This window comes from Lipomyces oligophaga (genome assembly GCF_038497815.1).
Source record: "Lipomyces oligophaga strain CBS 7107 unplaced genomic scaffold V1516scaffold_2, whole genome shotgun sequence".
NCBI lineage: Eukaryota > Fungi > Ascomycota > Lipomycetes > Lipomycetales > Lipomycetaceae > Lipomyces > [Lipomyces] oligophaga.
In genome coordinates this window covers 719,830-732,243 of record NW_027117786.1, presented here as the reverse complement: position 1 = coordinate 732,243, position 12,414 = coordinate 719,830, and the positions used below count along the sequence as shown (strand labels likewise).

General features: G+C 43.8%; 7 protein-coding genes across 7 annotated transcripts; 4 read left to right on the top strand and 3 right to left on the bottom strand.

The window, feature by feature from the left end:
• The first annotated feature begins 6 nt into the window (after positions 1–6).
• V1516DRAFT_670738 (CDK-activating kinase assembly factor MAT1-domain-containing protein) lies at positions 7–1,534 on the top strand. The gene is made up of 2 exons (XM_066921435.1): positions 7–89; positions 135–1,534. The coding sequence occupies exons 1-2, from the start codon at positions 50–52 to the stop codon at positions 1,097–1,099; spliced, it is 1,005 nt and encodes a 334-aa protein (XP_066778860.1). The 5' UTR covers positions 7–49; the 3' UTR covers positions 1,100–1,534.
• V1516DRAFT_670735 (uncharacterized protein) lies at positions 1,125–1,881 on the bottom strand. Its single transcript, XM_066921434.1, has 2 exons — positions 1,373–1,881; positions 1,125–1,325 (listed from the first exon to the last, which is right to left on the bottom strand). Exons 1-2 carry the CDS (start codon positions 1,790–1,792, stop codon positions 1,203–1,205), a joined length of 543 nt encoding a protein of 180 aa, XP_066778859.1. The 5' UTR covers positions 1,793–1,881; the 3' UTR covers positions 1,125–1,202.
• Positions 1,882–1,938: 57 nt separating this feature from the next.
• V1516DRAFT_670734 (uncharacterized protein) lies at positions 1,939–3,340 on the top strand. Its single transcript, XM_066921433.1, has 2 exons — positions 1,939–2,072; positions 2,122–3,340. The coding sequence occupies exons 1-2, from the start codon at positions 2,023–2,025 to the stop codon at positions 3,185–3,187; spliced, it is 1,116 nt and encodes a 371-aa protein (XP_066778858.1). The 5' UTR covers positions 1,939–2,022; the 3' UTR covers positions 3,188–3,340.
• Positions 3,341–3,389: 49 nt separating this feature from the next.
• On the top strand, positions 3,390–5,540 carry V1516DRAFT_684024 (uncharacterized protein; the record flags this gene model as incomplete). The annotated part of the gene is made up of 5 exons (XM_066923536.1): positions 3,390–3,592; positions 3,639–3,750; positions 3,800–4,422; positions 4,467–4,611; positions 4,656–5,540. 5 exons carry the CDS (start codon positions 3,390–3,392, stop codon positions 5,538–5,540), a joined length of 1,968 nt encoding a protein of 655 aa, XP_066778857.1.
• Positions 5,541–5,578: 38 nt separating this feature from the next.
• On the bottom strand, positions 5,579–8,522 carry V1516DRAFT_670728 (PRP1 splicing factor, N-terminal-domain-containing protein). Its single transcript, XM_066921432.1, has 2 exons — positions 8,090–8,522; positions 5,579–8,043 (listed from the first exon to the last, which is right to left on the bottom strand). Exons 1-2 carry the CDS (start codon positions 8,452–8,454, stop codon positions 5,634–5,636), a joined length of 2,775 nt encoding a protein of 924 aa, XP_066778856.1. The 5' UTR covers positions 8,455–8,522; the 3' UTR covers positions 5,579–5,633.
• On the top strand, positions 8,436–10,075 carry V1516DRAFT_670727 (S-adenosyl-L-methionine-dependent methyltransferase). Its single transcript, XM_066921431.1, has 4 exons — positions 8,436–9,270; positions 9,326–9,463; positions 9,512–9,702; positions 9,761–10,075. Exons 1-4 carry the CDS (start codon positions 8,701–8,703, stop codon positions 9,801–9,803), a joined length of 942 nt encoding a protein of 313 aa, XP_066778855.1. The 5' UTR covers positions 8,436–8,700; the 3' UTR covers positions 9,804–10,075.
• V1516DRAFT_670725 (putative branchpoint-bridging protein) lies at positions 9,521–11,746 on the bottom strand. Its single transcript, XM_066921430.1, has 6 exons — positions 11,663–11,746; positions 11,205–11,599; positions 11,064–11,143; positions 10,793–11,010; positions 10,412–10,744; positions 9,521–10,337 (listed from the first exon to the last, which is right to left on the bottom strand). The coding sequence occupies exons 1-6, from the start codon at positions 11,676–11,678 to the stop codon at positions 10,006–10,008; spliced, it is 1,374 nt and encodes a 457-aa protein (XP_066778854.1). The 5' UTR covers positions 11,679–11,746; the 3' UTR covers positions 9,521–10,005.
• Positions 11,747–12,414: the final 668 nt, after the last annotated feature.

Here is a 12,414-nt window from a genome sequence, read left to right as displayed (position 1 = left end):
TTATTAGTCGTTACCCCAGGTGTTTATTCAAATTAGCGGACGACTAAATATGAATAGCCAAACCTACTTGGCTGAAACTGCACAGGATGGTGAGCTGATTATGAAGACACTTATATCAATACTAATTTCGACAGAGGTTTGTCCCGTATGCAAACTCGATACATATATGAACCCATCGATGCGGTTTTTGATCAATCCAGAATGCTATCACCGCATGTGCGAATCGTGCGTAGATCGGATTTTTTCTCAAGGTCCCGCACATTGTCCATATCCAAATTGCGATCATACTTTGCGCAAAAGCAAGTTCAGGCGTCCAACATTTTCAGATGTTGCTGTTGAACGAGAAGTCGATATACGCAGACGAGTGGCGTCGGTATTCAACAAGCGCCCAGACGAATTTGAGTCTCTTCAAGAGTATAATGACTATCTTGAAGAGGTAGAGACCATAATATTCAATCTGGTGAATAATGTCGAATTTTCAGCGACGACCCAAAAAATCGAGACATATGAAAATGAAAATAAGTCTAGCATACGCATGAACACGATACTGCAAAGTCAAGAGTCGGAGAAAGTTCACATGATTAAAAAGCTCGAAGAAGATCAACGCAGGGCTCAGAGAGCATCTGCCCTGCAAGAAACGCTGGCAGAAGAGGAAATGAAAAAGGAAGCCGAGCGACAACTGATAAATGATCTCGCCTCGGCTAAAACTGGAGACGCTGAGGAAGTTGTTCGAAAAGTTTCAGAATCTGTTCAAAGAGGGATTGAACTCAAACGACGAAATAGGGGGCAACAGAATCAAGATATCACCCCTTCGCTTGAATCTACCGCCCTCTCGATGCTAAAGCAACGACCGAAACGCTCAGTGACAGAGGTTGAGGAATATGATCCTGCACGCCGGTTACGAGAGGAAGAATTTTCAAATGAACTCTATTTTGTTCGGAAAGAATATTATGATCCATTTTTGGATAAAATCGCTAGTAGCAAGACCGCACAAGCTGCGGGATATACTGTTGCAAATGCATATGAGCAGGCGCTTTTTGATGCATTTCTTGGGTTGGGATGTTTGATCGATGATGAGAAAAATAAGAAAAAGTTATGATGTAAACATTTCTGGCATTATGGCGTTTCTATTGGCATTAGGATTTGCATATATTTTGAATAAAATTTTTATGTACATATTATGAGGTAGTGGGCTTGGTGGACTATGGAAGCTGTCGTGCTGTTCCATATTCCTGCTCGTAATGGGTCTTTACAATTTTTCTCAAGGCCGAATGCTCTGCTGTATGCTTAACCGCGAATCTATAACCAACGTCGTCGAGGATAGTCTATAGCTGCTAATTAGAATCTATTCAACAAATTCAGAATTTCTTACCGTTTGGGTATGTAGACAATGATTATATCTTATTTTCGCGCGAGCGCAGAGTTCTTTCGACGGAGCATCCGGCAGTGACGATGCAGGCATAGATTTTCGCAACATGGGCGTAGCACATTCTCTCATTACGTCAAAGAACTCGATACAGCTCCATTTTGCAGCTTCTTCGATAGCATGTTGGCGATCAACGGGCCGGATCGGTTTCAGCTGAGAATTTATGCTGGATATGAACTTCTCAGCTTCTGAGTCTGCTATTCCATGTATCTTGCAGTTTTCGCGGATCTTCTGGACTCGAAGCTCTGGCGTAGAGCTCTCGAAGTAACGTATTAGCTCTGGATCTTGGATTATTTGGCGATAATCGATTGGCTTGTCTTGGTGATTAGTGAAGTATTTTGAAATGAGTCTTCCTAATTCATCCATTGACTAACTTGACTTGAATATATATGTCTATATTTAAATTTAAATAGTATTATTGAATACGCACTCTTTCTGTATCCGAATTAATTTTACCATAGATCATGACCGACTAGCAGTAAGACGATACAAAACACTCGGGACATACAATGACGTTGAACCGTCAACAACGCGTCTACGCGCAAGCCAAAGTATTTCAAAGTAGCAAAGTTAATATTAAGATACCAAGCTTCCTAATGGCTCCAAAGAGAGCAGAGAAAATAATTTCTCGCATGAGAGGAGCAGGGTATGCTGTTCGTTTGTATTACTGTACTGCGAAAATTAATTTCTTCTAGAGCGCGAGAGGTAGCGGTATCTTCGTTTGAGATTCAGTATAGTCGGACACCAGGATCTAAGCGAAAGCTTCAGGAATCACCACCATTACGTCGAAAAAGGAAATCAGTTGGCACAGAGTCACAGTCTGTCAGAAAACGCAAAAAATCCGGCTCATTGAGAACAATAGAGCGTGTTCCTCTCTACGCTAAACAAGAGAATGCACCGATCGACAGACAGATTCGGGAGCTTTCTCCGAATAGAACTGACGATTATCCTCGAGAGAGCGTAATCATCGATCCAGAGCTAGAATCTACCCATGAGCGGAGCGCAGGTGAAATTGCTCATAGCGACACTAATGGTAGTGCATTATTAGTTCAATCAGAACCTGCTACTCAAATTTTAACCGCCGATGCTACAACCCAGTCAACTCATTCATCCAGACAGCTGAAACGCCAACCAAAACGCAAATATAAAAGTCAAAGTAAAAGTCAAGACAACTTGGTCCACTTGACGGCATATAGGCTTCAAGGAATACCAAGCAGAGGAGCGCCCTCCTTATCAGCGGTGGACGTTGTCTCCGAATTTCTTACCGAGCAGCTGACAAAAGTTTCTAGCGCTTGTAAATCCAGACTAGAACAGACCACGCTCTCGATATACACGGAAGGCGTCCAAGCGAGATTCGCTGAACTATGCGACGTCGTGAACTCAGCTGGAGTAGCAAGACATTCAGTCCGAAAAGCTCAAGCAAGAATGAAAATTCTACGCGAAGATCTACTGAAAATTCGGCAAGAACGAGTATCGTTAGCCGATGAAATCCATCAGATCCGAACAAATTACATCCTGGCCCAAAAGGCCTCTGCAGAGGAAACCTTGACAAAGGATATGCTAAGTGCTTTACCTGATATCCGGATACGTGCAAAACAGTATGAAGCCGACGCTCTGAGTATGGAGACCGTTGATAACCGACGATATGGTGTTACGGCGGAATTATGTAGACTAGGACCATTGGTGTCTGGCGATGCAGGAATACTCAGACAACTGCAAACTTTCAATCATCTATTAAAGCACTGCTTAACTACTGGATGATTATTTATTTCTTATATTATTATTTAATATGCTGTGAGCTGCTTATCTGTTCCAAGTTACCAATTTACTGGAGTGAATTACGTCACATTAAATTGGGAGAAGAACGTTAGAACTTAGAATATTAGTAGACAGAGCAGTTCGATATCGCTGTACACAGTGTCAATTAAATCGATTAATGCGCAGATTCACAAGAACCGACTCAATGGCCTCGGACTCAACTATCCAATTTGCTCCGTTTAGATCGTTTGTAGACCCGTCATTTTTTCAGGTGCTAGCAGATAAAAAGCTTAACGAGTACAAGTTGGAATCGGATGAGAAACATTTAGTTGGCTCATATTCAATACCTGTGACTAGGAATGCAAGTAGTAGCGGAATCTTCACATTATCAGGATCATCGTTTGACAAGTGTGTTCTTGATATTCGGTTATCGCGATTAAATGCTAAGATTTAGATTAACACGGACGGATGATCTGATTTCGCCTGGAGTACTTCTCAATGTGAACACAGTCGAGGAATTCAGATCGATAGACAAATCTTCGCTAATAAGGGCTCAAGGTGGACAAGTACGTTAATTTCCTAATTTCCTACACTAGTTCAAATCTAACGTGCTAGATTCACGATGCAATTGCTGATCGGTCGGTAGAAGACGATCCATCACAGCTGGCGTCGTTCTTTTTACTAACATTCTCGGACTTGAAAAAATATAAGTTCTACTATTGGTTTGCGTTTCCTGTTATTCAATCAGATTGGCGATTCAGTGAACTTGATCCAATACTACCGGTGTCTCGTTCACAGAGAAATCAGCTTGTGGACGCCGTCGAGCAGTGGCGATCGGAAGTATCTCCAAATCAGTTCGGATTTTTCCTCATAGACTGTTCACAAGATGAGTTCAAATTAGGAAAGCTTAGCGAATGGGATGAGTTTTACAAATCTAGAGACTTTCCAGTGGACATTACGGTCGGATTTTGCGATCCTTCGTCGTTTGATACCAATCCTGGCTGGCCTTTGCGAAATCTACTTGCATATATCTCAAGCAAACAAGTAAGCAAAATCCGAGTGCTATGCTATCGGGACCTTACGTCTCTGCCTTCCGAAACTAGAAGTGTTTGGATGAGTTTTGTCACAGATATTATTTCACTAAAAAGCCCGTTTCGAGTCAGCGGGTGGGAACGCAATGCGCAAAATAAATCTGCTCCTAAATTGGCGGACTTGTCGTCGTTGTTGAACCCGCAAAGGTTTGTGTCACATATCTTTGGTAGACGGCATATTAACTAATCAGACTTGCCGACCAAGCTGTGAATTTGAATCTCCAGCTTATGAAATGGCGTATAGCCCCTACATTAGATTTAGAGATAGTCAAGAACACATCTTGTCTTCTGTTAGGCGCTGGAACTCTAGGCACCTATGTGGCAAGAGCACTTTTGGTATGCGATCTAAATTTCAAATAGACCGATTGCTAACTACTTAGGGCTGGGGAGTGAATAAGATAACATTTGTGGACAATTCGAAAGTGTCATACTCAAATCCAGTCAGACAACCTTTATATTCGTTCGAAGATTGCTTTGAAGGTGGTGCCTCGAAAGCGACCACAGCAGCGGAGAGCCTGCGAAAGATATATCCGGGAGTGGACAGCTCAGGACATATTATTTCAGTACCGATGATAGGTCATCCAATTACTAACGAGAGCAAGCAATCTGAAGAATACGAACAATTGGTCGAACTAATCGAGAGCCATGATGCAATATTTTTACTGCTGGACAGCCGTGAAGCCCGATGGTTACCTACGGTAATTGCGAGCGCATTTAACAAGATTGTTATCAATGCAGCTCTGGGATTTGACAGTTTTGTCGTTATGCGTCATGGAGTTTCCACAGCAGCCCAGGAGGACAGACTCGGTTGTTACTTTTGCTATGACGTGTTTGCACCGTCCGACAGTATGACAGATCGTACTTTGGATCAGATGTGCACTGTCACAAGACCAGGGGTTGCACTTCTTGCATCAGGTCTGGCGTCTGAGTTATTTGTTTCGATATTGCAACATCCACTAGGTCCAGCGGCACCAACAGAGGAATCGGAAGAATATCACCATCCACTTGGAACTGTTCCACATCAGCTGAGAGGCTTTCTTCGCCAATTCCAGCAAAAGAACATTAAGGGACTCAACTACAAATTCTGTTCTGCCTGCTCAGATAAAGTTGTCGGCGCTTGGAAGCAGGATGGCTGGACGTTTGTGAAAAATGCACTGAATATTTCTGGCTATGTCGACGAGGTGAGTGGGTTGGCGGATGTCCAACGAAATGCGGAGAATTTGGACGTCGATGACTGGATTATCGATGATGACGATGAAATGTAATATATGGTGATCAAGGTGATCAATTTAATAGCTTAACGCTGAGATTTTAGATAGTTTTTTGTATTGTAAAATTACAGTCTTATACATACAGAATCAGAAAGAAATTGCCTGTGCAGTCAATTCTAACAACTCTATCTTAGTTTTACCGAAATTGTTAACATCCTTAGCAATCTGTGGCCATTGTTCTCCATGCCTTGGATCTGCATCGAAAAACTGCTTGTAAAACGTATCTTTTTCCGCCTGCGAAGCGCCTGTGGTGTCCAAAAGCTTATATAGTAGCGCCCAGTGGTCGCCATTATCAGAGTCTGCTTTAATGGCTTTTTCGAGCCATGACTTTGCCTTTTCTCGTTTCCTCTCTGCGTAGAAGAGCTTTGCGATTGCGGCAATTACAATTGGATCGTTGTCACATTTCTTGAGCGCGTCGATCAATCGCGGCTTCCGCTGCGTTCGCGATTCCATGGAGACACTCTCGGCCCAAATCGCTCCGGATACCGGACACTCTTGTAGTGCTGATGCGACGAGCGTGCGTGCTTGTGGAAGGTTAGCTGCTCTTTTTTCCACGCGAATACGTTCAAGCCAGAGTCGCTCATTTTTACGGTTCGCCAACGCGGCACGCTCAAGAACTGACCGACTTCGAGTTAAATCGGCTTCCTCCAAACGAGAGTAGAGAATCCAAAGCGTGACATTGTGTGGACAGGCTTTGGTACCTAATACATAGACTTCGCGTGCCTGTTCAGGAAGCTTATCTGACTCGTATATTTGCGCTTTAAGAATCCAGAGCTTGCTCGACCGCGGATACTTCTGCAGCCCTCCATTCACTAAGTCCAAGGCGCGTGTAGAATCTTTTAATTGCCGCTCCAATACCACGGATTTGATCCAGATTCGCTCAGTACCCGCACCTTCTCGAGCTTGAGCTAGTAGCATCCGCGCCTTGTCATGCTCGTTGTTTTCAGCCTCGATGTCGACGGCAGTGAGCCAAATATCTTGATCGTCCGGGTTATTCTCGAACGCTCTACTAAGTACAGATCTAGCACCATCTAGATCAGACACTGCTAAACATTCTTTAGCGTATAATAACCAGAGATCTTTTGCACTTGGACAAGCTTCTACGGATTTTTCCAGAATTGCAAACAGATTCTGCGCGGAACCATGAGACTTCTCCAAAACAATCGCTTGATTCCATAACGTAATTGAAGACGGAAATACTCTGAGAGCATAAGCGAAAATAGCACGAGCAGTAGCGAAACAGTTCTTTGAAAGCGCACTTTGCGCATCTTCAATCCAGATTGGCTCACTGCTTTCCTGCTCCAGTCCTTGGCCCAAAGTAGCGTGAATAATGGCCTGACACGTTATCGGCTTGTCTTCGATCTCGCATTTCTCAGCCTCCTCAATCCATTGGTCTCGAGTCAACATGCCACCACGCCGTTGCAGTTCAGAAATTCCACGACTGATTACCATTTCTACTCGTGAAACATTACCAGCCTTTTCTTCCAATCGTGCAGCTTCAATCCATATCTCAGGCGAAGTTCGAACAGCCTGTCGAGCCTTGTTGAGTACTTTGCGAGCATTTTCCTCGGTCTCAAGCCGGGCAAGCGAGATCCAGAGCTCTACCGCCAAAGGGATCAGCGATGTAGCTCGAGCTAGTAGAATTCTCGCATCTCGAGGATCGGATTCCAGCCCGACCGCTTCTTTCCAAAGAGTGACACTTTGTGGAATGTTTTCTAATGCTTTACGAACTATTTTTTTCTTAGCCATTGTCTCAGTCTCAAGCTTCATAGCCTGTTGCCAAATCGTCACACTTCGAGGAATGTGCTGGACAGCGTTAGCGGCGATCACTTTTCCGTAGTCTGGGGGATTGAGTTTGATATTTTCCAGCCAAACGTCTTCATTTGTTGGACAATTTTCGCAACCTTGTTGGATGTATTTGCGAGCAGCAGTCAGCCGATTATCCTGTTCTTCGAGTTTAGCTAGGGCTATCCAGCCGTTGGCATTTTTGGGGTTGCTTTTGACCAAAGATAGTAACAACTCTCGGTTATTACCTGTGTCAGAGACTTTATTCGAAGTTTTCACGACAGAGCTTGATAGTGAAGTTAAATAGCCCTTGGGATCAATGTTCGTAGTGCCCATTACCGAGTCTGTCCCAGCTTGATCTAAACGCATCAAAAGCATTTTGTCTTTTGCAAACGAGATTTGCCGGAAATCAGTAATTGTGCCAGCAATGGAGGAGGCACTTCCATCTTCGTCAGCAGGAGCAGTGTTCTCATATGCGCCGATTTGGCTTCCGGATGCTAGGATAGAATCGGGAACTGCATAGAATCGGCGCTGAGATTGTATTTGTTTCCGGCTCCGTCGATTTTTACCGGTCAAATCGCCAACGCCGGGAAGACTTGCCCATTCGTCATCTGAAACGGCGGATAGAGCACGTTTGAGATCGGCGAACTGATTTGAGATTTTCGGATTCTTAGATTCGAATTCTTCTTGTTCTCTTGATTCTCTCTCTTCTCTGAAAACCATTAAAAAGTCTGCACTAGTAAAAAATAAAAACCTACCTTCTAGCTCGGCGACGTGAATCCATGCGGTCATCGACTTCCTGATATATTCGGTCAGCTTCTCGGTCGTCCTCATCATATGCGCCACTAGCAAAAAGTCCTTCGTCGTTCTCGTTATCTCTGAACCTCTCTTCGTCTTCATTATCATCGGCATTTTCTTGAGCCTCGTTCTCTCCATTTTGAATACCATTTTGGAGCTGCTCCGCTCGTTTTGCGAGTTCTTCTTTTATAGCATCTTCTGAAGGGCCCTCGCGAGCAGGACCAATATCAGAGCGGGTCGTGAACCCTGTGGCACCGCGACCGAGACCAGCAACGTAATTTTCCGGTGCAGGCTCATTCAAGAAATCTCGCCGAGGAACCGCCATGTATCCTCTTTATATTGATTAGTCTATTGGTTTGTTGACTGGATTGCGTATAAAGAAAGCAATATTTATCTAATTCTGAGAATTTTGAATATCTTCTAGTGTTCGTCAAACCTCCCAAAAGGCATGTTGGGAGAGAAAAAGAGAAATAACTTTACACATTGGACTTGCTTTAATAAAATAACAGGTCCTATTAGCATTGTTTTTCGTTCTAGCCAAAAAAATAAAATCAAACTACAATAGACAGTCATGGGAAAAACACCGACTCCGAGAAAAAAAGATGCGCGGCCAAGGGGGGGAAATACAGGCGGATCTGAAAAATTAAATATCTTCAAAATGAATACCGGACTTGGCCAGCATATGCTCAAGAACCCGCTGATTGCGCAGGGAATTGTCGATAAAGCAGATATCAAGCCTTCTGATGTCGTATTGGAGGTTGGTCCCGGTACTGGAAATTTAACAATGAAGATTTTGGAGAAAGCGCGCAAAGTTATTGCGGTTGAAATGGACCCACGGATGGCTGCAGAGGTGACCAAACGAGCGATGGGTAAGCCAGAACAGAAAAAGCTCGAAGTCATTTTAGGAGATGTCATTAAAGCGGATCTGCCATATTTTGATATTTGCATAAGCAATACTCCGTATCAGATCTCGTCCCCGCTCGTTTTCAAGTTGCTCAACCTGCCTCGGCCACCACGAATATCCGTTCTTATGTTCCAGCGAGAGTTTGCCTTGCGACTCGTTGCGCGACCTGGAGATGAGCTATACTGCCGATTAAGTGCAAACGTCCAGATGTGGGCAACAGTGACTCATGTTATGAAGGTCGCGTTCCATCTCATTTCCATTCTCTGATTCTCTGGTCTAACATCAACTTCAGGTCGGCAAAAACAACTTCAGACCGCCTCCTCAGGTTGAGTCATCGGTTGTCAAAATCGAACCGAAAAATCCTCGTCCACCTATTAGTTTTGAGGAATGGGACGGACTTCTCCGAGTATGCTTTGTGCGAAAAAACAGAGTATGCTACATTTTTTTAATCTGTAAACCTAGATCTAATTTTGCATAGACCATTTCCGCTGGATTCAAATCCTCTGCAGTTACCGATATATTGAGGAAAAACTACTTAGCTTCTTGCTCTCAAAAAGACATGATGATTACAGACGATTTCGATATCAATGCAATGATAACAGAAGTGCTCCAAGAAACTGGCATGGCCGAAAAGAGAGCAAGCAAATGCGACGAGGCCGATTTTCTCAAGTAAGTTCTTTAAATTTGAGCGCAGCTTCTATCATAAATATCTAACTTGTTTTTATAGACTCCTTTACTCTTTTCATCAGGTTAACATACATTTCGCGTAAAAACTTCAGAGTTCATGTTATTTGTACGACAATTTCTCGTGACGCCAGTGATATAATGGTTCTTTATAATCCCTCGTATTCCAAAAGTTGGATTGATATTGACTTACCAAATCTATCTACGAGTCAACTTTAAAAGCAATAAACACAAATACACAAACTATAATTCGTCTGTAATGTTAGTGTTACGTGTCCTGCTGCGACCCTATTTTCGCGCCCAAGGAGGAGGAGCATTGACTTTCGGCTGACTAGTAGTGGGAGCTGGCTCACGGAATCCACCTTCAATTGCCCCTCTTGGACCAGAGTCATTACTAGGCGGAGCTTGTCCTGTCAGTTCCAACATTAAACGCTCATATTCTCGATCATTCGCATCTCCGCCTTGCTGATTTACGGGCTCTCGGAATCGACCATATTCGGTTGGCCGTTCCCGACAGTCTCGAGCGAAGTGACCTGCATTTCCACAAATTCGGCAAATTATGTTTGCCGTATAATTGCGTTGGTTAGGACAATCATACTTGCGGTGCCCCAATTCGCCACCTAGGTCGTTAATAAATACAAGAAGAGACAACAAAAAGCCGTTAAAAAATGAAACAACAAAAACAGATACATACAGTTCTGGCAGGCTTGGTTCTCATCATCGCGCAATGTACCATTCAGAGCTGCCAATTCTCGAAGCTGGTTCCTTTTTAGTTCGTTTTGACCTTCCGGAATATCGATTGCCGACTGGATCACTTTATTTACTAATTTGATTGCCTTTTGAACCTTTTCTTCCGTATCTGCAATAATTAAACAATGCAAATCTTCTTCAGAGTTAGATTGAAATGCTGCATCCGATCGTCCTTTTCCTTCCTTAACTGATCCTTTACCGCGGATAGCAATTTTGGCACCAGATTCCGTCTCCATCTTTTTCAAGGTATTTCCACGGGGGCCGATGAGCTGACCAACTATGCAAGGTTAAAAGCGTACTTAAAAACAGACAAAAATAAACTCACTGAAATTTGTGCCAGGATATTCTCTGCTCGGTATAAAAATTTTCTCCTGTGTCTTCAACGGACGTCGATAATCAGCAGGGGGCTTGAAATCTGGGATTGTTTTGATCGCCTTTTCGACAAGCTTATGCCGTTCGTCCTCTAACTTCTTTCTGTATCGGACTTCCCGAGTGTTGATACGTTTACCGTTTCCGTCATACTGAGGGGGTGGAGAAGGGGAGCTAAATGAAAAAGTCAGAAGAGATGCTACATAAACAGGTGTACAGATACTAACCGATCACCTTCTTTCGGAACCAGATCATTGATTCTCAATTTTTGCGAAATCTCCTCGATTCTCAGATTCAAAACGTAGGCCTGAATCCAGATTAATATTAAAAAAAATGTTGACTGTGTGACTTCTCCAAACTAGACTTACCTCGATCTGTTCAGGAGTCATGTCGCCTGAAATGGATGTCGGAAGACTGATCAAGTTGACAACATGATTGTCAGATGCAGAACCCCACCGATTCTTGCGCTTTCTCTTTCTTGGCCCCTCAGAATCCCGTGAGAGCGCGCGTCCTCGATCATCTCCTGGAGGAGGTGGTGGAGGACTAGGTGGTGGTGGCGGCAAAGCACCATTGTCTTCTGGGGGGGGCGGCGGCGGAGGAATTCCAAAATCGGCTGGAGGAGGAGGCGGCGGAGGATAAACAGAGGATAGAGGAGGAGGAGGAGGAGGAGCTGCAGTGCGTGAATAGGAATTTAGGGATGGTGGAGGAGCAAACACGTCTGCGACACCTCGTCGTCTGGTTCCAAGAGGAACATTATTTGTTCCTGGACACAACTGTGAGTACGAGTCTTTCATCAAGATAACAAAGTAAAATATATCCAACTCACCAGAAACACCCATCATATATCTAGTTACTTCACTTCACCCTATCTGATGGATTCTGACTATTACTCAGTCAACCTATACAAAAATCAAGCTTTTTAAAGAAGTAAGAAATCCTTGCGCGGTAGATGTGCTGACTGTTCTGGTATGGGTCACATGACAATACACAAATAGCTTGGATGTGTAAGCGAGCTACGGGCGTTGTGAGCCAATCGCGTGTCATGTATTCCGACCGACAGAAACACTTTTGATATTAACTGACAGAAAGACCTACACGAATTTCATAGTGATTTGAAACTCAAACCAGCAGAATTTAGCTGGATTCGACGCGTGAGAATAGTCTGGAAACGTTATGGACTCGACATTGAAATACGGGCTTGGTGGAAACAAAAGTCGTTGTTACGACAGTAAGTGCTTGCACAACCCGACTCTGCTTCAATTTATCGACGTAGCAGTTTTGAAATCAGGCATGCTGACTAACAATATTTTGTAGACTTTAGGGATCTCAAGAAATGTGCGAAAGCCTATAACAGCGGATCTTTAGATGTGGCCGAGTGTTCTTTTGTGATGGATGACTTCATGGAGTGTCTGCGACAGCGCAAAGAGGTTCGTTTTGGGTGGACACTTGTAATTGCGAGCAGCGGGTAGATTAACTTCAATTTTAGAGGGTACGTACAGCGGAATTGCTGGCAGAACTTACAAAACAAAACGACGGATGGGAACCAAAGGCGCCTCGACGAGGATTGGTCTCGTTGGA

What these genes read in the sequence shown, in the direction of transcription:
- V1516DRAFT_670738 (XM_066921435.1), top strand. Translation starts at nt 50, where the DNA reads ATGAATAGCCAAACCTACTTGGCTGAAACTGCACAGGATG. An exon ending in GGCTGAAACTGCACAGGATG is followed by an intron (nt 90 to 134) that starts GTGAGCTGATTA and finishes TAATTTCGACAG; the next exon opens with AGGTTTGTCCCGTATGCAAA.
- V1516DRAFT_670735 (XM_066921434.1), bottom strand. Translation starts at nt 1,792, where the DNA reads ATGGATGAATTAGGAAGACTCATTTCAAAATACTTCACTAATCACCAA. An exon ending in ATTGTCTACATACCCAAACG is followed by an intron (nt 1,326 to 1,372) that starts GTAAGAAATTCT and finishes TAGCAGCTATAG; the next exon opens with ACTATCCTCGACGACGTTGG.
- V1516DRAFT_670734 (XM_066921433.1), top strand. Translation starts at nt 2,023, where the DNA reads ATGGCTCCAAAGAGAGCAGAGAAAATAATTTCTCGCATGAGAGGAGCA. An exon ending in TCTCGCATGAGAGGAGCAGG is followed by an intron (nt 2,073 to 2,121) that starts GTATGCTGTTCG and finishes AATTTCTTCTAG; the next exon opens with AGCGCGAGAGGTAGCGGTAT.
- V1516DRAFT_670728 (XM_066921432.1), bottom strand. Translation starts at nt 8,454, where the DNA reads ATGGCGGTTCCTCGGCGAGATTTCTTGAATGAGCCTGCACCGGAAAAT. An exon ending in TCACGTCGCCGAGCTAGAAG is followed by an intron (nt 8,044 to 8,089) that starts GTAGGTTTTTAT and finishes AATGGTTTTCAG; the next exon opens with AGAAGAGAGAGAATCAAGAG.
- V1516DRAFT_670727 (XM_066921431.1), top strand. Translation starts at nt 8,701, where the DNA reads ATGGGAAAAACACCGACTCCGAGAAAAAAAGATGCGCGGCCAAGGGGG. An exon ending in CAGTGACTCATGTTATGAAG is followed by an intron (nt 9,271 to 9,325) that starts GTCGCGTTCCAT and finishes CATCAACTTCAG; the next exon opens with GTCGGCAAAAACAACTTCAG. An exon ending in GCTTTGTGCGAAAAAACAGA is followed by an intron (nt 9,464 to 9,511) that starts GTATGCTACATT and finishes AATTTTGCATAG; the next exon opens with ACCATTTCCGCTGGATTCAA.
- V1516DRAFT_670725 (XM_066921430.1), bottom strand. An exon ending in TGACTCCTGAACAGATCGAG is followed by an intron (nt 11,144 to 11,204) that starts GTAAGTCTAGTT and finishes ATCTGGATTCAG; the next exon opens with GCCTACGTTTTGAATCTGAG. An exon ending in ATATCCTGGCACAAATTTCA is followed by an intron (nt 10,745 to 10,792) that starts GTGAGTTTATTT and finishes AACCTTGCATAG; the next exon opens with TTGGTCAGCTCATCGGCCCC.